General features: G+C 43.7%; 2 protein-coding genes and 1 long non-coding RNA gene across 3 annotated transcripts in view; all 3 read right to left on the bottom strand.

Annotated features, from left to right (window-relative positions):
- Positions 1 to 1,517: 1,517 nt before the first annotated feature.
- Positions 1,518 to 3,958, bottom strand: LOC117466883 (collagen alpha-2(V) chain-like; the record flags this gene model as incomplete). The annotated part of the gene is given in 6 exon segments (XM_071207128.1): positions 1,518 to 2,140; positions 2,683 to 2,820; positions 2,822 to 2,926; positions 3,033 to 3,118; positions 3,121 to 3,213; positions 3,796 to 3,958. Coding segments are annotated over 6 exon segments (732 nt in total), but the record flags the coding sequence as incomplete, so codon positions are not given.
- A 1,799-nt stretch (positions 3,959 to 5,757) lies between these two features.
- Positions 5,758 to 6,766, bottom strand: LOC139435933 (uncharacterized). Its single transcript, XR_011645140.1, has 3 exons — positions 6,677 to 6,766; positions 5,911 to 5,965; positions 5,758 to 5,798 (listed from the first exon to the last, which is right to left on the bottom strand). It is a non-coding gene; the product is annotated as an uncharacterized lncRNA (long non-coding RNA).
- A 78-nt stretch (positions 6,767 to 6,844) lies between these two features.
- The window catches only part of LOC117466882 (collagen alpha-2(V) chain-like), a 60,529-nt gene continuing 39,524 nt past the window's right edge, over positions 6,845 to 27,849 (bottom strand). The window contains 53 exon segments of the mRNA XM_071207127.1: positions 6,845 to 6,916; positions 7,020 to 7,127; positions 7,366 to 7,473; positions 8,021 to 8,182; positions 8,853 to 8,906; positions 9,039 to 9,092; positions 9,262 to 9,369; positions 9,513 to 9,566; positions 9,658 to 9,711; positions 11,574 to 11,627; positions 11,776 to 11,829; positions 12,056 to 12,163; positions 12,494 to 12,592; positions 12,679 to 12,707; positions 12,710 to 12,722; positions 12,864 to 12,917; positions 13,059 to 13,112; positions 13,201 to 13,254; positions 13,874 to 13,927; positions 14,022 to 14,044; positions 14,047 to 14,119; positions 14,215 to 14,268; positions 14,378 to 14,476; positions 14,590 to 14,643; positions 15,192 to 15,299; positions 15,442 to 15,495; positions 15,589 to 15,687; positions 15,770 to 15,814; positions 16,098 to 16,136; positions 16,138 to 16,197; positions 16,943 to 16,996; positions 17,172 to 17,216; positions 17,316 to 17,369; positions 17,703 to 17,722; positions 17,725 to 17,746; positions 17,914 to 17,967; positions 18,060 to 18,113; positions 18,245 to 18,298; positions 18,756 to 18,809; positions 18,941 to 18,960; positions 18,963 to 18,993; positions 19,100 to 19,144; positions 19,728 to 19,799; positions 20,123 to 20,215; positions 21,432 to 21,485; positions 21,693 to 21,725; positions 21,820 to 21,852; positions 21,946 to 21,965; positions 22,280 to 22,418; positions 25,600 to 25,654; positions 26,234 to 26,376; positions 26,918 to 27,160; positions 27,265 to 27,446. Coding sequence (XP_071063228.1) covers positions 6,845 to 6,916; positions 7,020 to 7,127; positions 7,366 to 7,473; positions 8,021 to 8,182; positions 8,853 to 8,906; positions 9,039 to 9,092; positions 9,262 to 9,369; positions 9,513 to 9,566; positions 9,658 to 9,711; positions 11,574 to 11,627; positions 11,776 to 11,829; positions 12,056 to 12,163; positions 12,494 to 12,592; positions 12,679 to 12,707; positions 12,710 to 12,722; positions 12,864 to 12,917; positions 13,059 to 13,112; positions 13,201 to 13,254; positions 13,874 to 13,927; positions 14,022 to 14,044; positions 14,047 to 14,119; positions 14,215 to 14,268; positions 14,378 to 14,476; positions 14,590 to 14,643; positions 15,192 to 15,299; positions 15,442 to 15,495; positions 15,589 to 15,687; positions 15,770 to 15,814; positions 16,098 to 16,136; positions 16,138 to 16,197; positions 16,943 to 16,996; positions 17,172 to 17,216; positions 17,316 to 17,369; positions 17,703 to 17,722; positions 17,725 to 17,746; positions 17,914 to 17,967; positions 18,060 to 18,113; positions 18,245 to 18,298; positions 18,756 to 18,809; positions 18,941 to 18,960; positions 18,963 to 18,993; positions 19,100 to 19,144; positions 19,728 to 19,799; positions 20,123 to 20,215; positions 21,432 to 21,485; positions 21,693 to 21,725; positions 21,820 to 21,852; positions 21,946 to 21,965; positions 22,280 to 22,418; positions 25,600 to 25,654; positions 26,234 to 26,376; positions 26,918 to 27,160; positions 27,265 to 27,446 — 3,629 coding nt within the window.

Genomic DNA, 27,849 nt, shown 5'->3' with positions numbered 1-27,849 from the left:
AGACTAAAACAGCAATGTACAGACGAATCAGATGATTAAACATGATCTTAAAATATATTTTATATATATATATATTTATTTTGTTTGCATTTTTTTGTAATCATTATTTTTAATACTTTCTGCTGACACTAGGTGGGGCTAGCCTGCCCCTAATGAACAGTCGCCACTGACCAGACCACATTTTGTTACATTGTTTCATTTTTCAGAAGGTTCGGTATGCGTTCACACGGGCAAAACTCAAACGGACTATACACTTTAAACACAAGTCATGTGCACATTTACTACGCCACTGAACATACTTACGTTTAAATGTGTACTGCCTGGATTCAGACATTTTCCGCCAAAGATTTGGGAAATTGGTCCGTGCGCAAAGAATTGAGGGTCATTTAACACCGCCGAGGATACTCATGTGCATCCTTGAAATGTCCTGCAGCAAAGGATTCATTCCTCGGTAGAATTCAAGGACCCTATACATTGGAACAGTCCTTCGGCGGGATTCGATGACGTAGCTTCCTTGAAATAGTGGCTCTGAAGGATCCTTCCTTGACATTGAGAAGCACCCACTGACTGTGCGAGAGTTACCTTTGGTCCCAGCTGTGTGCGTCACTTTTTAGTGTCCCCGTTTCCGTTGTGTTTTCAGCTTCTTACAGCGATTCGTTTAGGGTTTCAGTAAACCCTGGGTATGTGTTGTCAAGTCGGTGAAGATGTTTAATCAGTTCAAAACGTTTCTTCTAATATTAGTGTTTGGGCCGTTGAAGTGTTTACCCATGTCGCCCCGTCCTTTTTCTCAAAACAATACAAGAATCGCGATTATTATTTTGGCTTTTACTGTGCAGGATAAAGTGTATTAAGTGAGTACACATGTAGCTGCTTCTTACTTTCCATTGAGGGGTTTGGATATTTGAAAAGGTGTACACTGTAATATTGTTCAACCACACCCCCCCATTTAAAAAATCCCAACTGAACAATGAAAATGACAAACAAAGGACCTTGCTGCACCTGAATCAATATGACAAGAGCTTGGGGGGATTAACAAGCAGTTTGTTTAATTGTTGCATAGCAAGAAATACAAAGCAAATTCACTCACAGCCACCTTAATCTACAAAAGTGGTTATAAAAAAGAGTTCAAGAGCATATAAGTGTCGTAAAAGGGGGCACTGACATGCATAAAAGAAAATCTGTGCAAGCTTTCACTGTAGGACATTGGAATTGAAAGGGGAAATTAAAGTTACAAATCACCACACACCAATCACACGACACCATATTGGTCTCTCCGTCGTCGACAGAAAGATCTTTATTGTACCCCCCCGCCCTGTGGCGTGCAGCCGGTGGGAGCGCACGAGGATCACACTACTTACAAACAGCACCTGTGAAAGAAGATGTACATGTAGTGTCATCGGTGACGAGGTAGCTAACACTGAGGAAGGACAGTCTTAATGTGTCTTTAATGTTCTACACAGTCGGTAGTACAGAGTTTTAAAATACACAAACTGTCTTGAGAAAAATACCGGCGCCAGTGAACGCATCATCGGCTTTATTCGTTTCCTCAATAGCACCACAATGTTGTTGTTATGCAAACAGTACAAACAATAGAGGATAGACACATCTGTAAAAAAGTAGCGGGACAACATTTGGCTTCAGTGGGGTTTCTCCACGCCTATAAACAGCAGTTTATTACTACTTTAATGCTTTCATATTCATAAATCTTTGGCAATGTTACTTTGTGAAATAAAATGTAAATGTCAATATCTTTGGAGCACCGTAGTGAGCCGAACAAGACCACAGAGGAATGATTCTTACCACTTGTTTTAAGTAAATCCCAAACATTCATTGTAACTTACAAATCTTCGATGTCTTGAACTGGGTTAAAGGCACAATAAATATCCTGCCACCGGCCACAATAGTCCTCAGTACTCGTATGTACAAAGTGGCTGATCTCTCAGCTGTCAAGTTCAACAGTCTCAGGATTCTCCTCCAGTCCCCGCTGACCGTTTTACAAGAAGCACACGGGCCCGATGTCCATGCCGAACTCTTGATCCGGGCCTCCAATGTCCACGGGGGCAAAGTCCACGATAGGAAGTCTGGCCGTTTTCTGTGTCCTGTACTCAAACACTGTCTTGCCCCACTGGCCATTCGCTTGCTGTAAGAGATGGAGGGAAAAGCTCAGTTAATAACTCAATAGTTCTCTACAGTGAACAGCCTTACATCTCAGTGACAGGGAGTGTTTCTGGATCCTCACTAACTCCAGGAATCTTCAATAAGTCAAATCTAATTGTTTTAAAATCTCATGAAAAAGACCAAGACCTACAATGAATCGATAGCATTAACAAGTATCTCCTGCCATTCACAGCCTGATATATGTGTCCGTGCTACAGAGCAACGCTGACCCCCTGTACACTTGGGCTTACATTGTCTGAGGCGGAAAGAAGCCTAGACTAAATGATGTTTCAGAAAGCATTTGAGGCAATGCAGATACATCGTTTATTTAGATGTAGATTCGATCAGCCCTACAGAGTTTGACTCTCTGATCTGCTCTGATTGGTTGATTTCATTAGCAGGTTAACTGTCTCCTACTCTTTTGTTACATTTTATTTATGAATACAAACTGGTTATCATTGTTGATGTTGGTCTTTCCATGGGATGTGTTGATCTCAACAGGTCATAGTGGCTGAGGGGACTCACTGTGCAGGAGTCCTCCACCACGGTGTATCTGAAGCGGTTGTTGCCCTCTGCTTTGAGCTCCAGGTCGTTGGAGCCCTTCAGGATCACGGCCTTCTTCAGGTTGCCATTCTTCTGGTCCTTGTAGCCCACAGAGTTCTTTGCAGTGGTAGGTGATGCTCTGAGAGGCCTCTTTGGAAAGCAGGCGGATGAAGGTCATCTGAACGGTGACGGCGTTCAGCGGCTGATCTTTGTTGCCATAAATGAACTAGAGACACAAAAAACAGACATCAGTACAGAGGCAGTTTATCCTAGCCTGTAGATGTATGTTGTTTCTCTCCCCCCTCTCCCCCTCTCCCCCTCTAAGCGCTCACATGTGTTCCGCGGTTCATGTCGGCTCCGAACCACACAGGCTTGTTCCTGGAGGTGCTCCACCACTGTTTCCGGGGGATGCTCTCTGGTTGGCCGCGATGCACGTCTCTCCAGTGTCCATGTTGCAGTGCACTCTGATGGCGTCCTCCACACTGCCCTGGTTGGGATCCACCCAGTACTCACCTGCACAACAACACCATCAACACATGCCCTTTAGTGTGTGAACACAATTATAAGCTAACCTAGTTTACGACCTAGTGATACATCAAAGTGTTTAAAGTGAACAACACTGTGTGAGTCTGTTCCGTCTGTGTCTCTACATGATACCAAGCTACGCAGATGTTTGAGTCTCACAAAGTGAGCATGCTCTCCATAGTCCTGATGATGAACATTCACCATGATGAATGTGTCTTAACCGCAATTCACTGTAAAACCCTTTATTGTCTAAACGTCCCCACCCCTGAATCACACTAGTATCTCTAGTATCTATTTTATTTAAAGAATTGTTTCCCTCTTGTCTTCTTTCATATTTTCATGTGGATTAAGCTGAAGTAAAGTTGTACAAATAAAATCGCAGGCGAAAGTGTTTCTCAAGGCCGCCTAGTCTGAATAAAAAAACAATTTCAGAAACCCTATACAGTCTCATAGAGCAACAGCAACAGGAAGACAAAGGAGTTCATGTCAGTTCTGATTGGCCCACAGTAGGTGTAGAAGACAGATTCCTGTAACATATCTACAGCACATCCCCTCTGTCTGCTGACTCACCGCTGGTCTTGGCGGGGTAGCATCTCTTCAGGTCGTCACAGGTGCGGGCCGGGTGCTTCTTGGTGCCGTCGGGGCTCTTCATGCTGCTGATCTGGCTGCTGAGGGCCTTCAGGGTGGCCTGCACGCCGGGGTCCACCGCCTGGATGGGTGGAGCCGTTGCTGTTGGGCATGGCCTCGTCTCGCTGAACTCTGGAGGGCCGGAGTCGTAGTCGTGAAGGCCGCTGAAGAGGTAATCTCCGGCAGCAGTGGGGGGTCCCTGGGGTTCCGGGGGGTCCAGCGGGTCCAGACTCTCCTGGAGGCCCCTGAGGATTAATGGAGAGGTTTTATTCACTGGTCTGTGTGTACTGCGATAACGGAGTATAGCGTTCCTGTTCCCTTCTAACTGAACATCTGCTGGAAACATGTCCAGCAGTTGAATGATGTCTCCTCACATCTGCCTTCTTTTTACCGTTTACTGCCATGGTTTATTAGTTTAGCTCTGCATAGAGAGTAAATACCTCGGGTCCAACTTCTCCACTCAGTCCTCGATTTCCAGGAGGGCCATGGGTCCGGGCTGTCCGATGTACCCTTCCTTTCCGTAGGGCCCGACGGGTCTGGAGGTCCCTGAACCACAATCATGTTACATGTTAGTGATTAACCAGGAGTTGGGTTTTACATTGACTTCTGGTTGTAACACTCAAATAGACTGTGTGTGTTCTGCGTGGTTGAGTTGATATTTACCCTGGCTCCTCCTGGTCCGACGATTCCTGAAGCTCCCTGCTCTCCTGTTGTACCCTAAAGTAAGAATTCAATCATTCATAAGCTGTACACATCATGTACCCACACTGCTGGAGTTCAAAAATGCTCCCAGGAAGCAGAGGTGTGCCATCGCTTGCTGTCGATGAGCCTCAGAAAATACTGAAGCAGGAGAACGCTACATGTTGGAACATCACCAGACAGCTTAAGAACTATTTCTGAAAACCCTAATGGAAGATACCCGACCCCAAGTTGCTCCTGTCGGCAGGTCTTTGTATTGAAGTGTATGACGGCACCTTGTGGAAGTGTCAGCTAAAGGACATCTATATCCCTGCTGCTCTAACATGTTCGTCCGTCAGACATCTTGTACTGGCTGCAGTGAGGTCCTCAGGATACCCGGACATCAGATTTTGAGTCTACTTTCTATTCTTTGATACTGAAATGAAAGCGTGGGAATGTGGTGGAGCTTCTCTTTAACTGCAGCACGAGGATTTTAGCATAAGCTAGCTTCATCAACTCCAGGGGGAAATCTGCAGGAGAACTCCATTTGGAGCCTCAACCCCAAAACACATTACACTTTGACTTATCATTGTGTTCACTATGTGTGACGTATGCAGGGACTACATGATGTCCAAGCGCAACACTTGACTTAGATAGAAGTGTGTGCTCTGCTTGTCCTTGGTGTGAGACTAAATCAAACCATTACTGAAAACATGAAGTATTTCCAATACATCAATCAACTGACTCATTTAGTTGCATGTGCTATTCAGCTAGTTTGCCTGATGTTCCAAGGTTTAGAAATGAACCCAGCCCAGACTTGAGACTCACTCAAACCAAAGGATCCTTGTTCTGATATCTATACAAACAGGCTGAGAGCCGGTCAGGAGAGGTTCATCGAAGTCCGTTTCCACTACATCCATCTAAAGCACAGTAATCAAGCTGGATTAGAGGACTTCTCAGTGGGTCACTTGGTGCCTGAACTTTGCAGCATTACAGGTGAGGCATACAAAACGGAACTGAAATAGTTTTAAAGTTGAGTTAATGCATTTACACTTTGAATTGCTTGCCCACTTCCTCTGCATTTCAAACACAGTGGAACAGGAGGTCATCTGAGAGGAGCCGTCACTCAGGTTCTCACTGTCAGACTGGGTTACTTACTGGAGGTCCAGGAAGTCCGCAGACCGGTGATGAAGCCTCTGTGTCCTTCTGCCCTCTCCTCTCCGTGGTTCTCCCAGGTCACCCTTATCTCCTCTTGGTCCTTGGGGTCCCTGAATTAGAACGATTGAACTCATGTCATGATCATTGATTGGAAACGGTGAAGTTCTTTCCATGTGTTTAGTGTGCATTAGTGCGCCATGGAGCTGCGTGATGTTGACTCACCACTAATCCTCTCTTCCCCGCGGAGCCAGGGGGGGCCGAGGGGTCCTCTGGAGCCCTGCAACATGAGTGACATCATTAGAAATCCCAGAGGGCAACACACACCCCTGCCAAGCTCTGTCTAAAGACTGCTTCCTGTACCCCGAACACGTGGATCGGTCTCTGGGTGTGCAGACCTGATCCAAACTTGGCTACGCTTCAATCAGATCCTCCTGCAGAGTGTAAGCATGTGTTGTTGAAGTCGTCCTGCTGATGGACGCACACACAGAGCTGTCCCCATGGTCCTCTGCTTACATGTGAAGCTTCTCCTGAGGTCTGAATGGTCTGATGAGTCTTTCTTTATGAAGTCAACTTTCTGTATACTGTAAGTTGGTAGTGTGTGTGTGGCAAGTGGGAGAGCAAAGAGATTTTTAACCGCAGTTAACTTGGTTGAGATATTGGCTTGAAAGGCCAAGCGTCAATACATATGGATGAAACAGAGTATTTAAATAAAACCATGATTTTGCAAATAATTACATCTGTACTTTTTCAATAAATGCTGACTTTTTGACATCCCATTGTCTTATAGGAAACGTTTGGACAGAAATAGTACCAACTTGTTATAATATTGTGTAGCCTTGTCTTTTTATGGAACCATCCAACAGTATACCATTTAATCAGAGAAAACCCTCGAAAGAATCGTTTTAATGTTGATTTAGGTTTGGTGTTATGAAAAATCTTAGTTTAATCATTTAAAATCATTGGTTCTGCGGTAAGAAAGCCCACTCACAGCCTCTCCTCTCTTGCCGGCATCACCCGGAGACCCCACAGGGCCTGGGGTGCCGGGGAGTCCCTGAGAACCAATCAGACCCTCTGGACCAGAGTCCCTCCTCGGTCTCCCTGTAAGAGAAACACCATCAGTCACTAACAGTGTGTAAAACAACACAGGGGACACCTTTCATTTGCTTTGTCTCTTACTCTTTGTCCCAGATTTCCATCTTGCCTGGGGCCCGTCGGATCCGGCAGGGCCCTGAGGAGCACAGAGGCAAACATTAGGAGAGCTGTCACCATTACAGACGTGCAGCCTGTGTGATGTCTGCTGAGAAACACAGCATATTTCGATGTGTACTCACATCAGGGCCAGGGTCCCCACGAGGTCCGTTAGCACCTGGTACACCGACTGGTCCTGAGGGGCCTTTGTCCCCTGAGGGTCCTGTCAAGCCCTGTTTTCCTGGAGGCCCCTAAAAAAGAAGCAGACAAATCAAAAATGCAGCAGTAAAAAGACGTATTTAACAAACTGTAACTCACTTGACTTCAAGGGTCAGAAATGTATGCAAATTAGTTTAAACTTAAGAAAATTCAGATTTAACCTTCAAGATGTCAAGATTCAAAGGTTTATTGTCATTACATCTACAAAACTATGGTGTAATCATGTAAAGTTCAGAACAATTTGAATCCATTTCAGACTCAGATACTGACCCCGGTTCCTGGGAGGCCGGGCATCCCGCGCTCCCCCCTCTGACCAGGAAGACCCACAATGCCTCTCTGTCCTGTAGTTCCATCTGGGCCTGGGGGACCATCTGGACCCTGAAGGACAAACACAAGCAGAACATTGAGTAGATCCACAATAAATCTAATTCTTTATATTCCATTTAGTAGTTTTAGCAATATATGGGTTTGTTCATGTATAACACTACAAATAATCCAGTAGTTTTAAACGGGCACAGATTTCTTCCAATAGGAAGATTGTGATTCAACAGAATGAACAATTACACTCATTATTGCAGTACTCTGGTATTATTCCTGCATTTCTTCACTTTAAATAATAGGTTCCATGTTTGATCATTATTAGTATTATTTACAATGTTGATAAATGTTCTAGGATACACATCTGTTTACATGTTTTTATTTAATCACATAATGAATGTTGCTATTTATTGTTGTTATATTGTTTGTTATACCTTACATATTTAATAGGCTTATTATTCCATTACTGTATGTTAGTATATATTCCTATTCTGGAATGGAAGCAACACAATTCCCCTGGGATTGATCAGTCATTTCTGATCTGATTCAGAATGTAATGAAACTAACTACATGTCAAATGGGCACAACAAGAAGAGCATGTTCTTACCGTGGGTCCGTCCTCTCCAGAGTCCCCTTTGTCTCCGGAGCTGCCGGGGAGTCCGGCTGGTCCTTTCTCTCCTTGTCTTCCGTTGGATCCATTGTCTCCACGGAGACCAACAGGACCCTCTTTACCAGGAGCTCCCAGGGGTCCGGGCTCTCCCAGTGGACCCTGGCAGGAGATGGAAGTGTTGATGAGATAGAGCAGTGTTTCTCAAACTTTTTCATACCAAGGACCACTTAACCGATCAAAAAACACTCGCGGACCACCTAACTCCACAAATATCCGAAATCACACCTTTTTTCTAGAACAGATTACAAATCGCCTGAAAATGGTACAAACAAGTGGCAACATGTGTGATGAAGGTGTTGCGCTGGGCTATGTCATACAATCGAAGTGAAACTTAAGCTCGCTCTATTGCGGAGATATTCCCACGAGAGTGCGGAAAACTTAAATGTATTTATTTATTTCAAATGTGAAATGTTACCAATATACTCACGGGCCACTAGGGGGCGATCACGGACCACCAGTGGTCCGCAGACCACACTTTGAGACGCACTGAGATAGGGGCATGCCTTAGACAGCGTGTTCAAACAACATGATGTGTGTGTACAGCCGCTCAGCTGCTGGGTTAGTGTGTGTGACTGAATCAAAATGTTTGGCTGCAGCCCTGGCTTTAAGACATGCGGTGTTTTGTATTAGGTATTAACTACCACATCCAGCAGAGTTGTTTAGGGCTAATCACTGACAAACCTAAACTGAAAAGAATCCCCCTTGTATTTAGTATACTTCAAAAAACTGAAATTATAATTCTTCCTGTTGACCTTAGGGCAGAACTTACCGTGGGGCCTGGGGGGCCGACTCGTCCTGCAGATCCGGGGAAACCAGTGGGGCCCTGGAAGCAGGAAAGACACACACTGCTCAGATACTGCTTTACAGGCCTTATTACAGAGGGTGAGAGCAACAGCCTGCCTGTGCTCAGGAATCACCTTCTCATACGATTTGTGTAATTATGAAATGATCTTACAGGTGCGCCCTGAGTTCCTCGGCCTCCTTTCAGTCCAGCAACGCCAGTTGGCCCCTACAAAAGAACAACACTGATTAAAAGAGCTATTTATCAGTGTGTTTGCAAAAAGTGAAAGCTGACCTCTGGGAGCACAGTATTAAATAGCTGCCTGTATACAAATATCACAGACTTTTAAAACACATTTCTCAGGAGAATCTTTATCTTATAGTGTCTTTTAACTCACAGGAGGACCGTGAGCACCGGATAAGCCTTGGGGTCCTGGTGATCCAGCATCTCCCTTCTGGCCTGGCTCTCCAGACTCTCCCTTCACTCCAGGTTGGCCGTCAGGACCCTGTAAACCGTAACGTAGTATTACAAAAAATACATAAAAACGAGTTGAATCCGTCCTCACTTTTACACCTCCTCCTGGAGAATCAAAGAGGTCTATTAATAATATTCAGGGTATAAAATATGTGACAGAGAATGAGTACTTACAGGAGTTCCAGAAAATCCAACAGCACCGATGGGGCCGGGGTCTCCTCTTGATCCCTGTTGTAGGACAGAAGTTACTTTAATAAAGTGCTCTAATAAAGCACACACATTCTGTATCACCATCATAAACAGGTCGGGGTCCACTCACTGGCACTCCTCTGGAACCTGCAGGTCCGTGTGGTCCTTTGGGTCCGGGCTCTCCCTGCAAAGATATTAAAGGTTTACTGACAACAGGTTCTCTCATCGAGCCTGTGCAGCTACATAAATCCTGAAGATGCAAAGCAAGCCAAAGCCTGTACTTAAGCCAAGCAAATAAAAACAGAGGGCATCCTGGGAAATGACGCTCTCCTAAAACACAACTTGTCATCACCTTGAATCATTGTGATGAGAATAGCAGCCTCTTAACCTGTTGAGCCCTGAGCCTGTTTTTCAGGCCTCAGGCTCGAAATGACATTCCCAGAACAAATGATTATCTTCTTCTAAACGGGGTAAATTAATCATCTTTTTACTCAAAGTAATGATAAACCTGTGAGTTGGATGTAGAAAAGTCAGAATCAATATAGAATTGTTTTATTTTAAAGTAGATTCAGATTGAACATAGTAAAAAAATGTAAATTATATTGTCTATCCAAAAAAAACATTACTTATAGTGAAAACCACCCTTGAATGATGGGATGGTAGACTAAAAGCTTTCGGAATCCAAACTGCAACATATAAGTACCCTGTATCAAGATTGATGCAAAACAAGTGACATTTTACCTTTTTAGAGAGGTTTAGCAACAAAGAAACAAAGTTATTGAATTAAAAATGGAAAGATGGATTATCAGTAATCCTTTCAAAGTGACACAGACACATTGGATGAACCTATGGATTAACCTTCAGTAGCATTGTTATCGTTTTAATGCCATTGAACACAACTTTTGATCAGAACAACAGCAAAGGTAAGACAATGTCCCGTGTTTGCTCCGTAAAGCTACGTTATGCGATGTCTGGGTTTGCTTCCCATGTCGCGAGCTTTGATCGCTCAGTGATGATACTTATATTTCTGGAATCTGTGGAATCTCAGCTTTCTAATCGATATCTTGTTTGTGCAGATCCGATAAGTAATAAGGGTATTTTACCGTGAGTTCTGTGCTAAGTGCGTTAGCATTTTTTCGCTCAGGGCTCATTTCTTGTGAGACTTGTGTTTTGTTTTGGTAAATGTTTTCTTATCGTCAGTTAGCTGAGTTTCTTCCCGTTAAGTGGGTATGACATATTAATAGTTTATTACATGTTAAGAAGCCCTGAGACACAGACGGGGGCCTCCAGGTTTAACAGGAGGAATACTTCACTCCCAAAATGACTGTTTGTGTATAAAAACCTCCATGTTCCTTATTCTGATGTACATTTTGCAAAACTCTATCAAACACGTTGTGTGTTACACACTCTCACACAACTTGTGCAGTGATATCTACATTTTGTTTAAACAGTCATATGCTCACTTCTTCAACATGTACATTGACATGCGGCCGTCTTTTAACTGTGGGTTAGGGTTCGATCCCAACCCGAGGAGTCAACATGTCGATGTATCCTTGGGCAAAATACTTAACCCTGAGTTGCTCCCGATGGCCAACAGTGTGTGAATGTGTGTGAATGTTAGGTCCTAGAGCAAGGTGCCCTGCTCTGTGTGACTGGGTGAATGACTTGATAGTATGTCAGCGCTTTGAGTGGTCACAAAGACTGGATAAAGCGCTATATAAGATACATTTTGCCTAAAACCCAACTGTTTAAAATGCTTTTGCATTAATAATCAGGCACTTGTAGAGGGCACTTTCTCCCAACCCCCAACTCCCAAGAAGTGAGCACAGGACTACTTAACGTTTACAGATTTTCACGAGTGTTTTGATGTCGGCTGTTTTTAAACGTGGTCCCCATTTGCTTCAATTTATCAAGACTTTTGTATCTTATTCTTTGTCATCATGTACTGTAGGCATGCCAGAAAGAAGTCTAGAGAACATGGGTTGAGTAACTAATATATAAATGATTATTTGATTATGTGTGCTGGGAAGAAAAGAAAGACTGTACCTTTTCACCGCTGGGTCCCGCAGGTCCTACCGGGCCGACAGGACCTGGACCTCCCTGTGGACAGAGAGCAGATCAGGGGGTTACCTTTAACTTGGTAGTCAAGTCAGAGCGCACACTTCTTAGGACAAGCTGTGACGAGTCCTAATGTGCACCATCAGCATGGTTCCTTGTTATGGTTGTGAGTGGGAGATGTGTGGCTTACTCTTGCACCGTCATTTCCAGCTGTTCCCTCTGATCCTTTCTCACCGAGGGCTCCCTACACACAAGACAGGAAAACAGGTGTAAGACTCCTTCTTTTGCTGCCGTTGGCAACAGATCTCATTTGCATTCATTAAAGCCAGACACGGAATACACTGAAAAGTCAGATCTGTTGGATGTGACTTAAGAACACGTACAACTTAAACACATTTTGCGGTCGAGATAAAATGATGTGTACTTTATAACATAAATGATCATAATGACGGAGATATCGATGAACTTACTCTGTCACCTTTGGGCCCGGGGGAGCCAGAGATGCCTCTCTCTCCTGGCATCCCCTGCAGACCTGGAGGTCCCGCGTCACCAAGGGCCCCGGCAGGACCAGGACCACCCTTCAGGGACAAACACACACAGAATTAAACAAGGATCCATTACATGGTTCAGCAAAAACACACTGCCCACTGACATTTACTTTTTTCCATTATAAACTTTTATATTGTTTATTCTTCATTTTCAGCAGAGGTTATTATGCTCTAGTATAATAGTACAACAGTCAACACAGTGAATACAAGTTGTCTGCCAAGACGTAGGATGAACATACAGTGTATTTTCCCCTGTAACTTTTACTCATTGCTTTTCATACGATCCAGACTTTTGATCAGCACAATTATCAAAGAACTATAATACTGTCAGTTCTTTCAGGGGATGCGCCTGCACTCTACCTTTGGACCATCAGGACCAGGTGCACCAGGGATGCCTTTAGGTCCCTGCATGCCTGTAGACCCCAGCTCTCCTCTCTCTCCGGGTATACCTCGCTCTCCCTGAGGAAGAAAAAGCATCATCCTCAGTCTCAGGGATCCTACTTCACCGACTGCCTGAATCAGTTAGTAATGTGGAGGTCACCTACCCGTGGTCCAATTTGTCCGACAGCACCAAGCTCCCAGGAATACCCTGACAAAAGGAATAATGGTAAAGTTGAGTCAAACACTATCAAGCTCCTTAGAAACCATTCAATGTTGCACATGGAGAATAAAGGAATGAGCTTCAGTTCATTTCTCCCGAAGCAGCATGTATAGCTTGAGTCACACTCACCAGGTCACCTGGCTTTCCAGATTCTCCAGGTGGGCCTTGGTTTCCAGGCAACCCCTACAAACACAACACATAAAGAAGTGACCCGAGTCCTCCAGCACAGACTGAGCTCTAACCATGTGTTATCATGTCTACTGTTCCAAAGGCGTTAAACAACATGTTGGAATGTTAATCTACAAACCAAAAGGTATGACTTACCTGGAACCCATTTACACCTGGAGGTCCCTGCTCTCCTCTTTCTCCCGCGACTCCCTTTGAAAGCACACAATGAATCATCAGTCACTTGTACTAGCAGTAAAGAAAACATTAAATTGATGAAAAATGCAGAAATCCGACTTACAGCTGGGCCGGAGGGGCCAGTAGGGCCCACTTCCCCATCTTTCCCAGGAGGACCCTTTGGAGAAAGAGAGAATGAACAAACTGCCCATTGCCCATAACCTTTAAGACATAGACAGGAACAAGCGGTATTCAAACTATTAGAGTCAAAAGATACCTGCAATCTAATCTTTGTTTACTCCGGTTTACTGTGTCTGTAAAGCGACCTTGGGTCCCCTGAAAGGCGCTATATAAATCTAAGTTATCATTATTATCCCTTTGCACCAAGATCTAAATGACCTTATTATATTCAGGGTTTTGCTCGCAGCCCTAAGCGTTCTTAGAAGGATTGTGTTGTGAGAATGGCTCCCTACAACCGCAGCTGCTGTCGATGTGAAACAGTGCTGTGTGTTGAGGTCCAGTAAGGAATACATACTGATTACTGAATCCTTTAAACATGTATTTGTGGTTTAAGATCAGCCGTGGTAGTGGCATTTGTCACAGCTAACTGCCTCCATGATGTCGAATGAAGTACTGGTATCAGTATCCCTTTAAGGGTACTGGTATTGGAACTGGTATAGGAATTGTTGTCATGATACCCAGCCTCTCTACTGATTACAACTACTTATGACTTCCCATTCCATGCTGATAGCAAGACAAAGGTACAACAGCATTTTTGATTGGTGAGCCGTACTCACTCTTTGACCTGACACTCCTGCAGACCCTAGTTCTCCGGTCTTTCCTGGGTCCCCCTTTAGGTGGAAGAACATTATGTATTAGAAACAGAGCAGGAGATAGAGACTGACCGGCTGCATTGTAATGCAATGAGTGACTATGCAGCCTTACATTGAAGCCCTTGGGCCCGGTCCTCCCATGATTCCTGCGGGCCCTCTGTTTCCGATGGACCCTGAGGGGCCTGGACGACCATCTTCACCTGGGGCTCCCTTAATGAAGGAAACACACATTTAACTCAATGATGTAATATGGTTTATCAAAAGCCAATGTGAAAGTGTGACTGTGTGTGAGTGCTGCAACCTACCAGTGGACCTGGCTTGCCCTCTGCTCCCTGGACTCCGGGGGTTCCAGTGAGACCCTTTCATGAAGAGAAAGTCAAACTATGAGCAGCGGAAGTATGTTCGACAGACAAACAGTAAAACAATAAGTGCAGTGGATCAAATGTAATGCCAAGCTGTCAGTGTTACCCTTGCACCGGGCAGACCAGGCTCTCCTGGACGCCCTGGGTCGCCTACTGCAGCTTTTGGCCCTGTGGGGCCAGGTGTTCCACGATCTCCTTGAGCACCCTTGAGGAAAACAAAAGATGATGAAGTCCTTGATGGAGTGTCAAAGCAAACACCAGTAGCACCATCTTGCGTCATCAGTTTGAGTCATTATAGTAAACGGTAGAGGACAGTACCTTAGGTCCTGGCAGACCATCAGCACCCGGGAATCCTCTGTTACCAGGAGTTCCCTGAAAAGCAATGTTTCAGGTTTACTCCAAATACAGCGTTTGTGCTACAAAATGTTCCAAGTTCTGTTAAAGTTGAACATTTAAGCAAAACCATTTAGTTAGGTTCAGGAAAATCTGCTGGTTTGAGTTCAAACAATGAGCTCAAAGTCAACGTCGTCTTCTGGATTTCACCGGGACGTGAACACTGGTCTCCGGGTGAAACAGTGTTGTTTGGACACATCATGACATCAATGCCCCGACTTGCTCCCTATGTGGAGTTTCACACTTTGTACCATATCACCCGACCTTTGCCCTCATCATAATAACTACAGCCTACAGCACACCACTGCGCGTCCATCTTCTTCTCTGGATGTACTTTGTGTAAGGTCATTGTCAAGTTGACCTGACTTTCAATCGGTGGCAAGAAACCACAGACCTACCTAATTATAATTCATTGGAAAATGAATGAATTGTCCTCCTCGTTCAAATGATTGCTTTCTTCTTTCTCCCATGTACTGAGATCTCCCTGCTTTGAAGTGCAGCTCTGATGGAGGAGTGTGCTGACTCACTCTCTCTCCGACGGGACCTAAGGGGCCCAGAGAGCCGGAGTCTCCACGTTGTCCTCGCTTTCCCTCCTCACCCAGCGGTCCGAGCGGTCCCTGGGAGCCTGAAAGACCCTAAAGAGTTGACGCACAAAACACAACATGGTCAGTGATGAAAAAAACACTATTACAGTTTGCTTGTAGTGAGTCATCAGAGCATATTGGACTGACTCAATACAGCAGCATGGAAAGATATGATTAGGTGTAGATTGCTTACTGGTTCTCCTTTGGGTCCAAACTCTCCTTTAAATCCTCCGATGCCAACGTCTCCCTGTAACACAAATGTGACTTTTCAGCAATCGTTTAGTTCAGAACGTGCAGCAATGCAAAAGGCTAGGATCTTCCAAACTTAAAGGCAGTTTACCAGTTGTCCCTTGATACCAGGCTGCCCGGTGCTCCCCTGAGGTCCTGGGGGGCCATGGGGTCCAGCATGGCCTCCTGCACCTTGTGGACCCAGATTACCCTGTAAACAGGAAGCTGTGTATGAGTACATTCATCTGATAAATAGTGAATAAGCCGTTAAAAATAAAGAGCTCTGTACGTACCACGGGTCCTTTGCTGCCGGTGCCTCCATCTGTACCCAGGGGTCCCTGTGACCACAACATGTCTCACATTAGATCATCCAAGCAGCAGCATGTTGACATGTTATCAACTATGACAATGTTTCCATCAGATTTAAATCAACCCCAGATCAATATCTGGGGACCATTATTTGCCCTCTCCACCATATCTCCATTATTTGTCATGATGGTAATTGTATTTTTTTCTATTGTTTTTGAATAAATTCTGTTTAATTGAATTTGTAAAAAAACAAAAACAGCTTCATTAATAACTTTATTATGAGGGAAATGTGTAATTAAGGTAAGACATTACCCTGAGGCCGGCTGGTCCAGCTCTGCCCAGATGACCGGTCCTCTCCTCTCTGTCCTTGTGGGCCCTCTGGCCCCCGGACCCCTGTGGGGCCAGCTTGTCCCTGTGGAACAACAAAGTGCAGTTAATATGCAGAAATGTGACACTGGTAGAATAGCATTTGAATTACAAGCAGATGATGGGAATGAATAATATCAAACGAAAGCGTAAAGTGAAAAAGACCAATTTAGGGCGGTGCTGGCTAAGTCCATAGGGACTTGGCCTGGGAACTGGAAGGTCACCGGTTCAAGTCCCGGAAAGTGCTACTGAGGTGTCCCTGAGCAAGGCACCGTTCTCTACGCTTTCCCCTGGGTGCTGCACATAATGGCAGCCCACTGCTCCTATCACTATATCCTTTTATAGTTCCATACTGAACATTTGGAAGTTTGAGGAAATACACACAAAATAATCAAAAAAAAATGTTTTAATGCTACAGAAAATATCAATAAGAAGTGTAAAGACTGGATTATTATAAAACAGCCAATATGTTATTAATGAAACCATATGCTCTCAAACATTTGGAACTTGGAAACAGCACAATTCATGTAAAAATGACGTATTACACTAAGTAATCACTTTGTGGAATAGCACTAAGAAAGAAAATAATACAAATGTGTAAAAAAACATACATTGTGTTTTGGATTTTATTATGTATTTATCAATCTTTGTGTGTGTTTGAGTCGTACTGCTACTGTAATCCCGAGGCTGGTCGGAGAGGACTCCGTTTTTGAAAATGAAAGTAATAAACTAAACCTTTAATTAGAATTGAAGTCACTAAACGGCTAATTGACATGTGTTTCTGTTCTTACCTTCATTCCTGGAGAGCCTGGATATCCAGATGACCCACTGAGACCCAGCGGACCCTGTCAAATAACAACAATGACTTCAGAACAAAAGGTTGCAATTGTAGAAACGGAAGAAATAGAATATGCAGAGTTTAAGCAGGTGGTCCCATCGCTCACTACTCAAGTATCTGAGCTAACTATAGAAGATGGTCTCTGAGGTGTACAGTACATCCGTGATGATGAAATGTCTTACCATTGGACCAGACTTTCCCAAGTTACCGAGTGATCCACGTTTACCCTACAACACAACATGGTATCAATATGACAGTTTAAACACTTTGTATTGTAGCGCTGACGGTGACAGGCGATTCTGATGCAGAAGTCATTTCATCCTTACAGCGACACCGCTGGGTCCGGAGCGTCCTCTCTCACCAGGCATGCCGGCAGGACCCTGTCACACACAGGGAAGTACAGCTCATATGAATAATAATCATCATGAAGCTGTATTTCAATCACTTTGAAGGTTTCTCAGAACTTTGATGAACAAAGTGCTTTATTCAAGTCAGAGGTTCAAACATATAAGCGCAAAAGCAGCATGTCTACACGATGCATTCATGATTGGAAGGTACAGAGACATAAAAACATGTTCAAACAACAATATAACCCTGTCAGCTGTCCTCTAGCTGAGCTGTAGGTTAAAGGTAGATGATTCAAAGGGTGATTTACAGAATAGAGGATTTAGACGGGCCGCACTCAAGATAATATAATAAGAAATATGACCTACCATGGGTCCAGGTCCTCCATTTGACCAGGAGGCCCAGTAGAACCCTGTAAAACCACAAAAGAAGAACTTGTTGAGTAACAAGAGAGCACACTTCAGGCAAGGTGTTTAGCAGGTATTCGTGTAACTTTAGCAGCTTGCAGTAATCATCTTTCCAACACATTGAACACACCGACAGACAGACTGGAAATAGTGTCACTTTATTCATTTATACCTTGGATCCAAGAGTTCCAGTTTCTCCTTTCTGTCCGATTATTCCACCGTGGCCCTGATGTCAACAAGAGAAGACAATCAGTAACCACATGCATGACATATCACCCCTTAGCAAGTAGCATGACGAGCAGCATGACAAGCTCTCACCTTGTTACCCTTCAGACCGGGAGGCCCTGGAGTACCTGGGAAGCCTCTGGATCCCTGAAACATGAGGACATGTTCATCAGTTACATCTATGACAGTGGTAATACATATATGTGATTTGAATAAATACAGATGTAATGCGTGCAGTGAAGACACGTTGGTATGCTGTGGGAGGTCTAGGGGCTTACTGCTGATCCAGAGAATCCATGTTCTCCGCTGTTTCCTCCTTTTCCTGCTTCTCCCTGTGTGAGGAGGACGTGGCATCAACATGTTACAAACTGTTGGCTGTGAAACATTTCGTGCTAACAATGAAATAGATGCCTCAGATGTCTCCCCTTGAGGTTTGTGCTAGAACACGGAGCCTGTAACGGCCCTGGGTTATTTAGGGTGTCACTGACATATACTTCTTATTTAGTCCACCGGACCGTGAAAGAAAAAACAAAGAATTCTATGAAATGTATCAAAACGCATTTGGATTATAACACATTTGACAGTTTATAAATGTTATTTGGTAATACTATGCGTCTCCTCGTATCTTCAGTATCTTCTGCTTGACATTAAGAAGTCATTGATGGATTCAATGACCTTAACACATACTAACTGCAGATGAATTCACAGAATCTTAGTGACTGGAACAATACAGTGAAGGCTGGGTTATTGTACCATTGTGAAAGTGAAGATTTAGTAAATGAGACTTACATCTTCACCTGCTTTCCCTGGAGGGCCCTCAGGTCCCCTCTGCCCAGACGTACCCTGTAAAGGTCACACGTTGTGAACATACAGCGAAAACTCATCCCTCTGAAATCCATCCCAGTCAAATGAAAATGTGTTCAAGCCAGCAAGTGGGCTACATACACCAATCGTACAACAGAATGATGTCATACCATGTGCCCTGGTTCCCCACTTCTCCAGGAGGTCCTTGGGGTCCAGATTGACCCTTAGAAGATGATAAGAGTGACACATTTAAAATATAATAATATGCCTTCAAGTACTGTCTGTGTTAACTGCACATAAAGACAAGTGTGGAGATGTTGTGGACTTACAGCGTTTCCGTTTTGCCCTGAGGGGCCTCTTGTTCCAGCCTCTCCCTAAAACACACATGATGCAAAATGAAATGATGGACAGAATCACACCTAACACACGTAAACACATGATGACATGTGCCCTTTGGGAGTAGAGCAACAGCAGAAGGACAAAGATACATGATTTGTTTAAAAGTGTGAGAAACTCAAAATCCCAGTGGTTTTATTGCAGGAAGCCATTTATGAAAGATCAACATCAGTGTGTGATTTAAAATCGGGTACTCCAGTCTGAACAATAATCCTGTCATCAATATTTCTCTGGCTCACAACAAACGTGTAATATAAGGAGTTACAGACTGGGTCAGCTGTTTCATTCCACTTGGTGAACGTGTTCATGACACAGGGTGGGAGGAGTTAACTAAAGATGCATCAAGTTGTACTATTGGACATCGGGAAAGATCTAAGTAAACTTACTTCAAGTGAAATATTACATTTCAGATTATTATTATTTGGTAAAAGACTGAGAAATGTGGGAGAAACAATCTGAAGCTTGGCAGTTTAGAAAATCTAACCCTTTCCACACAGTGGTTTGCTAATTGTTTAGCACTTAGTTACTAGATGAGTTCATATCTAGCTAACATGCTCTTACCCTTGAGCCGCTCAACATGGCCTGAGGTCCGTTCTTCCCATCAAAGCCTCCGGCCATCTGAGATCCCAGGCCCTGCGGGGAGGGGGGGGGGGGGGGGGGGGGGGGGCGGCACACTCTGGTTTAACATAACTCAAATAATCTGGATACAAATGATACACAACCAACATATAACGTACAGGTAGAAGCTGATTGTGCATGACTGTGGTCACGTGTGTTGCTGCTCTCTGTCTACACCTAAACAGCCCCACAGAAGACTTGTGTGGGATCAGCTGGTTATGCTTTACATAAGGATGGCTGTACAGCAACAGAGTGTGTGTTTCACCCCCTTGTCTTTTGTTCGCCTGTAAATACACGTGTGCATATGTGTGTTTGCGCCTCGTGAGAGTGTGACTCACTCCTTGGTGGGCTGGGGGTCCTGGGGGTCCGACCTCACCGGGCATACCTGGTATACCTGGCTCTCCATCATATCCTGAGGGGCCCCGCAGTCCCTATAGGGAAGAGAGAGAAAAAATAGCACTGAGTCAATGAATGAAAAAAAACATTGAATAACTAGTCAGTCGAACGTTGATCTATTGGCTGTGAAAATATGTATTTGTACTTGTGTTTTCAGTTTGAGTGCTATGTATTTCCTGTGAAATATTGAAATCAAGTTGAGTGAGTGAAGCTGAGGATACTTTGTCCTGCTTGGAGCAGTCATTGCAGCTTGATGTGTTGTATAGCAGTGTAGCGTGTACAGTAGGACCGCTGGTTATACATCTCCTCCCAACGCTGCCTCTGACTGCCCTGTGCCTCGTTCATCACCCTGCTACAGCGCGGCTGAGCAACGCACATTATACCTCAGCCTGGCACGTTAGGCTTTAATCTGACTGTTCGTCTCTTGCACTTGAACCAAAAAAAGAATATACTGTATAAACTGCATTATATTTAACACTTTCTGATGACAATGCTATATTCAAGGGCGGAGATAGCATCCAATGAATTCTGTAGCCATCAAGATATACTCAAAAACATAAAAAACACAATTTAAAGAAACAATAAAAACTTGTAAGTCTATATAAATAATGAACCATCTGTTTAATTTGAGTTAACATATTCTAAAAAAATCAATTTTTCCATTAGCCACTACTTTATACATATTTGTTTTATTTAATTTAATGCATTAATTTTTATTTGTATAGATTTGCCTTACTGATTGGTATTATATAAGGCGTTGGTGTCAGCATTACTTCTTATACACTTTATATGTTTGATCGTTTTATTTCCTATGCTATTGCCTAGTTGCTCTCACTGCTGTTCTATTATGCAGTGGCGGTCGTCCTTGTTGTTATGCACTTTCATTTTTAGTTATTTTAGATTACTGTGCTTTTGAGAAATGTCCGGCACCATCATTTTCTGCAGGATTGGAAAAAGCGTTATATTATCATATCTTGTCTTTTTGAGTCTGAGACACTCGTAGTATTGCTGCAGATATGCAGGAACATACACATACATATGGACTGTGCAAACTGTATCCCATGCAATACTGCTAGGATTGATCATGTTGTGTTCTGCCATATATCCTTTGAAAACCTCATAATAAATATCATCATGATGTTGTTTCTGATCCTATTAAGAGAAGCGTAAGGGTTAAATAAAACCCATTTGATCACACTACTTTAACTTCATTGTGATGTTAACATTGTGTTTGTGTGCATGGAGACTTACAGGCCTTCCTTTGTTTCCACGAGCTCCTCTGTCTCCCGCTGAGCCCGGACCCCCCTGGAGTCATGACAAACAGAAAGAACCAATGAGTGTCTGACAGTGATGACATCACAACGACACCTGTCACCGGAAGTGCCTCAGATGAATGCCGTGTCGAAGGTGAGGTGATGCAGGAGGTTCCTCTAATGCCATCTAGTGTCAGTTCAGGTCGTTGAATGAAGAAGACATGATTCTATATTACATGATAACAAATAAGAGGCTCACCATAGGTCCAGGGCGGCCTCTGATACCAGTCACCTGCAGGACAACCATCAACGTTACAATCTGCATTCAGTCTGATTTAACTAAATAGTCATCCTTTTTAAAAGAGGTTCATATTTGGCAAACTCACCAGTGGGACTTCCCCGGGTTCTCCCTTCGGACCCTGGATGAACAGAATAGACCAAATATGTTAAACTCTGTGATGGAACACATATATATAACAAGTGTTAGTCTAAATGAGGACACTGTGGCCTACCTTATAGACTCTTTCTTCACCTACAGAGAGGAAACACACAAATAGAGCACATGATTAATTGGACTGCATGTCAGGAAAAGGTACGGAAACCACCAATGAATCATCAAGTAGTGAAATGCAGAGTGAATCAGCTTTAAGTACATTCATATCTCATCATTGTGCAAGTCTGTCAAGTAAATAAAGAAAAAGCATCCTGTGCAAATGTGCTTAATAGTTTGAAACTGAGTCCTTCAATGAAGCTCAACAGATGTTGTTTCTAATCTGTGTTGATCATGTGTGTGTGATTGTTTACTCTGAATACATTATCAATACATGTGTATGCATTCTCCCTCACCCCCACCACCACCTCCGACGTTGCCCTGGCCCCCGTCGTGGAGTCTCCGCTCTGACACAACGGGGCAGCACTCTCCATCGGGGATCACCACCTTGTCGCAGTTACTCAGCTCATCACACTGGATCTCGTCGCAGAGGACCTGGCCGTTGTCACACACACACATCCGCATGGCTCTGGCTTCCAGATGTCCCTGTTGCTGTACACCTGGCCGTCCGCCGTGCAGCTCAAATCATCTCCTGCATCAAGGGGGAGGACAGTTGGTTAATCAGGTGGACTGGGATTCTCTAAGCCTTTGTGTATACTAAAGGAAAAACACACGTTTTATTGTGAGAACTCTTTTTGAAAACTGGAGCCAGAGTCTTTATCTATCAAGCTCCTCTTCTGTGGAAGATAGTCTTCTTCTCGTTCTCTTCATCTGTATGCATATAATATTGGGCTTACACATAACATTTGATTGATTGCCCATGTCAAAAAAGTATGTCCAGTGAAGATACAAGATGACAAGGAATCAATCATTTATTTGTGAACCATTCAACCAAGCAAACAGAAACTAAACCGTGATCCATCAATCATCTATTCTCTCTTGTCCTCTGTATAGAGGCCTATCCCAGGGGTTAACACATTCACTGCCTTTGAGAGAACCTCAACACAAAACAGAGGGGATCATCTTTCTACGAGACGACAGGACTAACCCCTGAGATTCATTTATTTAGGCGCGTTCACACCGCAGTACTTTTCCCACTTTAGTTCCGATATAGTTCTGAAATGTCGCGTTCACACCAAAAAGAGCCGGAACTAAAATGTGTTCATGAGAACCTTTTCACCCCTTTTCCGTCCCTGCTAGAGAGCAGGGACTTTCGTGGGAGAAAAAGGTTCCTGTGTCTGATTGGCTGGGCGGATTGCAAACCACGCCCCGTAAAACTCCCAAAAAGTTTTGTGAAGCCGCCATTTTATTATCCTTGCATTAGCATTATTAGCATTAGCCCAGCGCACACACGCAGAGAGACTAACTTGCTGCGCCCCGCCAACGGAGTCCCGCCAACGGAGTCCCGCCAACGGAGCCCCGCCCCCCCCCTGAAATTCAAGGTGTTTAAAAAAGATGTACTTTTTATTTTTTTTAAATATATAGCATCAAATTGCAAATAATCTATAACTACTTATTATATTTGACCTAAAATCAAAATATAATATTATTTTCAAAAGCCTCTTTAGGTCTGATGCTTCAATTAATTGTAAACAGGACAGTTCAACAAAAGGCTACCCAAAACATGTAATTTTATCATTTAAATTAGTGAATTGTTCTCTCTTTAGTACGATCCCATTTTCAATAAAATTGCAGTCTTACCTTGACATGAAGACGAAGTCCATTTGCCTATCCCTCTGGACAAACATTCTATTACTTTTTTGTAAAAGTGCTTATCTTCTTGTAGTTTCAAAGTCTATCATAAATCTAATCTAATCAATAGATTTATGATTCGAAAATGATAAAAGGTAGGGTAGACATGTGGATATTAACCGGCCTGAACAAACGTGCATTTATACTAACAGGTTTGTTTCCCACAGATCTTTATTTTGAGCTATTTTCTAAAATCCTATGGAGAAATCTCATTGCTTTTAGGTCGGGAAGCCATGCGGCAGCTTACTTCTGGGTTTTAGGACGCCTCACTGCAGCTCTCTCGTCTCCTCTTCACACACACCACACTTTTCGCGGCACACGTACTTACAGCCAATCAGCTCTGAATGATGTGAGATGACGTATGGTGGGGATGGCAGCTCTATGCCCCTCTGGTCATTATTTGTTTGCCACACACATTAAATAGGACAATACTCTGAGCATGCACAGTGTAGTTTTTACAGTCACCATTGACTTAGACAGGGAGAGGGAGGGGCAGGATCGGGTTTTGTCCCACATGGCTCGAAACAGCTCAATAGGCACACACTGTAGACACTAATTAGAATAACACAGACTAAAACAGCAATGTACAGACGAATCAGATTAAACATGATCTTAAAATATATTTTATATATATATATTTATTTTGTTTGCATTTTTTTGTAATCATTATTTTTAATACTTTCTGCTGACACTAGGTGGGGCTAGCCTGCCCCTAATGAACAGTCGCCACTGACCAGACCACATTTTGTTACATTGTTTCATTTTTCAGAAGGTTCGGTATGCGTTCACACGGGCAAAACTCAAACGGACTATACACTTTAAACACAAGTCATGTGCACATTTACTACGCCACTGAACATACTTACGTTTAAATGTGTACTGCCTGGATTCAGACATTTTCCGCCAAAGATTTGGGAAATTGGTCCGTGCGCAAAGAATTGAGGGTCATTTAACACCGCCGAGGATACTCATGTGCATCCTTGAAATGTCCTGCAGCAAAGGATTCATTCCTCGGTAGAATTCAAAGGACCCTATACATTGGAACAGTCCTTCGGCGGGATTCGATGACGTAGCTTCCTTGAAATAGTGGCTCTGAAGGATCCTTCCTTGACATTGAGAAGCACCCACTGACTGTGCGAGAGTTACCTTTGGTCCCAGCTGTGTGCGTCACTTTTTAGTGTCCCCGTTTCCGTTGTGTTTTCAGCTTCTTACAGCGATTCGTTTAGGGTTTCAGTAAACCCTGGGTATGTGTTGTCAAGTCGGTGAAGATGTTTAATCAGTTCAAAACGTTTCTTCTAATATTAGTGTTTGGGCCGTTGAAGTGTTTACCCATGTCGCCCCGTCCTTTTTTTCAAAACAATACAAGAATCGCGATTATTATTTTGGCTTTTACTGTGCAGGATAAAGTGTATTAAGTGAGTACACATGTAGCTGCTTCTTACTTTCCATTGAGGGGTTTGGATATTTGAAAAGGTGTACACTGTAATATTGTTCAACCACACCCCCCCCATTTAAAAAATCCCAATCTGAACAATGAAAATGACAAACAAAGGACCTTGCTGCACCTGATCAATATGACAAGAGCTTGGGGGGATTAACAAGCAGTTTGTTTAATTGTTGCATAGCAAGAAATACAAAGCAAATTCACTCACAGCCACCTTAATCTACAAAAGTGGTTATAAAAAAGAGTTCAAGAGCATATAAGTGTCGTAAAAGGGGGCACTGACATGCATAAAGAAATCTGTGCAAGCTTTCACTGTAGGACATTGGAATTGAAAGGGGAAATTAAAGTTACAAATCACCACACACCAATCACACGACACCATATTGGTCTCTCCGTCGTCGACAGAAAGATCTTATTGTACCCCCCCGCCCTGTGGCGTGCAGCCGGTGGGAGCGCACGAGGATCACACTACTTACAAACAGCACCTGTGAAAGAAGATGTACATGTAGTGTCATCGGTGACGAGGTAGCTAACACTGAGGAAGGACAGTCTTAATGTGTCTTTAATGTTCTACACAGTCGGTAGTACAGAGTTTTAAATACACAAACTGTCTTGAGAAAAATACCGGCGCCAGTGAACGCATCATCGGCTTTATTCGTTTCCTCAATAGCACCACAATGTTGTTGTTATGCAAACAGTACAAACAATAGAGGATAGACACATCTGTAAAAAAGTAGCGGGACAACATTTGGCTTCAGTGGGGTTTCTCCACGCCTATAAACAGCAGTTTATTACTACTTTAATGCTTTCATATTCATAAATCTTTGGCAATGTTACTTTGTGAAATAAAATGTAAATGTCAATATCTTTGGAGCACCGTAGTGAGCCGAACAAGACCACAGAGGAATGATTCTTACCACTTGTTTTAAGTAAATCCCAAACATTCATTGTAACTTACAAATCTTCGATGTCTTGAACTGGGTTAAAGGCACAATAAATATCCTGCCACCGGCCACAATAGTCCTCAGTACTCGTATGTACAAAGTGGCTGATCTCTCAGCTGTCAAGTTCAACAGTCTCAGGATTCTCCTCCAGTCCCCGCTGACCGTTTTACAAGAAGCACACGGGCCCGATGTCCATGCCGAACTCTTGATCCGGGCCTCCAATGTCCACGGGGGCAAAGTCCACGATAGGAAGTCTGGCCGTTTTCTGTGTCCTGTACTCAAACACTGTCTTGCCCCACTGGCCATTCGCTTGCTGTAAGAGATGGAGGGAAAAGCTCAGTTAATAACTCAATAGTTCTCTACAGTGAACAGCCTTACATCTCAGTGACAGGGAGTGTTTCTGGATCCTCACTAACTCCAGGAATCTTCAATAAGTCAAATCTAATTGTTTTAAAATCTCATGAAAAGACCAAGACCTACAATGAATCGATAGCATTAACAAGTATCTCCTGCCATTCACAGCCTGATATATGTGTCCGTGCTACAGAGCAACGCTGACCCCCTGTACACTTGGGCTTACATTGTCTGAGGCGGAAAGAAGCCTAGACTAAATGATGTTTCAGAAAGCATTTGAGGCAATGCAGATACATCGTTTATTTAGATGTAGATTCGATCAGCCCTACAGAGTTTGACTCTCTGATCTGCTCTGATTGGTTGATTTCATTAGCAGGTTAACTGTCTCCTACTCTTTTGTTACATTTTATTTATGAATACAAACTGGTTATCATTGTTGATGTTGGTCTTTCCATGGGATGTGTTGATCTCAACAGGTCATAGTGGCTGAGGGGACTCACTGTGCAGGAGTCCTCCACCACGGTGTATCTGAAGCGGTTGTTGCCCTCTGCTTTGAGCTCCAGGTCGTTGGAGCCCTTCAGGATCACGGCCTTCTTCAGGTTGCCATTCTTCTGGTCCTTGTAGCCCACAGAGTTCTTGCAGTGGTAGGTGATGCTCTGAGAGGCCTCTTTGGAAAGCAGGCGGATGAAGGTCATCTGAACGGTGACGGCGTTCAGCGGCTGATCTTTGTTGCCATAAATGAACTAGAGACACAAAAACAGACATCAGTACAGAGGCAGTTTATCCTAGCCTGTAGATGTATGTTGTTTCTCTCCCCCTCTCCCCCTCTCCCCCTCTAAGCGCTCACATGTGTTCCGCGGTTCATGTCGGCTCCGAACCACACAGGCTTGTTCCTGGAGGTGCTCCACCACTGTTTCCGGGGGATGCTCTCTGGGTTGGCCGCGATGCACGTCTCTCCAGTGTCCATGTTGCAGTGCACTCTGATGGCGTCCTCCACACTGCCCTGGTTGGGATCCACCCAGTACTCACCTGCACAACAACACCATCAACACATGCCCTTTAGTGTGTGAACACAATTATAAGCTAACCTAGTTTACGACCTAGTGATACATCAAAGTGTTTAAAGTGAACAACACTGTGTGAGTCTGTTCCGTCTGTGTCTCTACATGATACCAAGCTACGCAGATGTTTGAGTCTCACAAAGTGAGCATGCTCTCCATAGTCCTGATGATGAACATTCACCATGATGAATGTGTCTTAACCGCAATTCACTGTAAAACCCTTTATTGTCTAAACGTCCCCACCCCTGAATCACACTAGTATCTCTAGTATCTATTTTATTTAAAGAATTGTTTCCCTCTTGTCTTCTTTCATATTTTCATGTGGATTAAGCTGAAGTAAAGTTGTACAAATAAAATCGCAGGCGAAAGTG

This window comes from Pseudochaenichthys georgianus, chromosome 21, assembly GCF_902827115.2.
Source record: "Pseudochaenichthys georgianus chromosome 21, fPseGeo1.2, whole genome shotgun sequence".
Taxonomy (NCBI): Eukaryota; Metazoa; Chordata; class Actinopteri; order Perciformes; family Channichthyidae; genus Pseudochaenichthys; species Pseudochaenichthys georgianus.
This window is presented reverse-complemented; position numbering and strand designations above follow the sequence as displayed.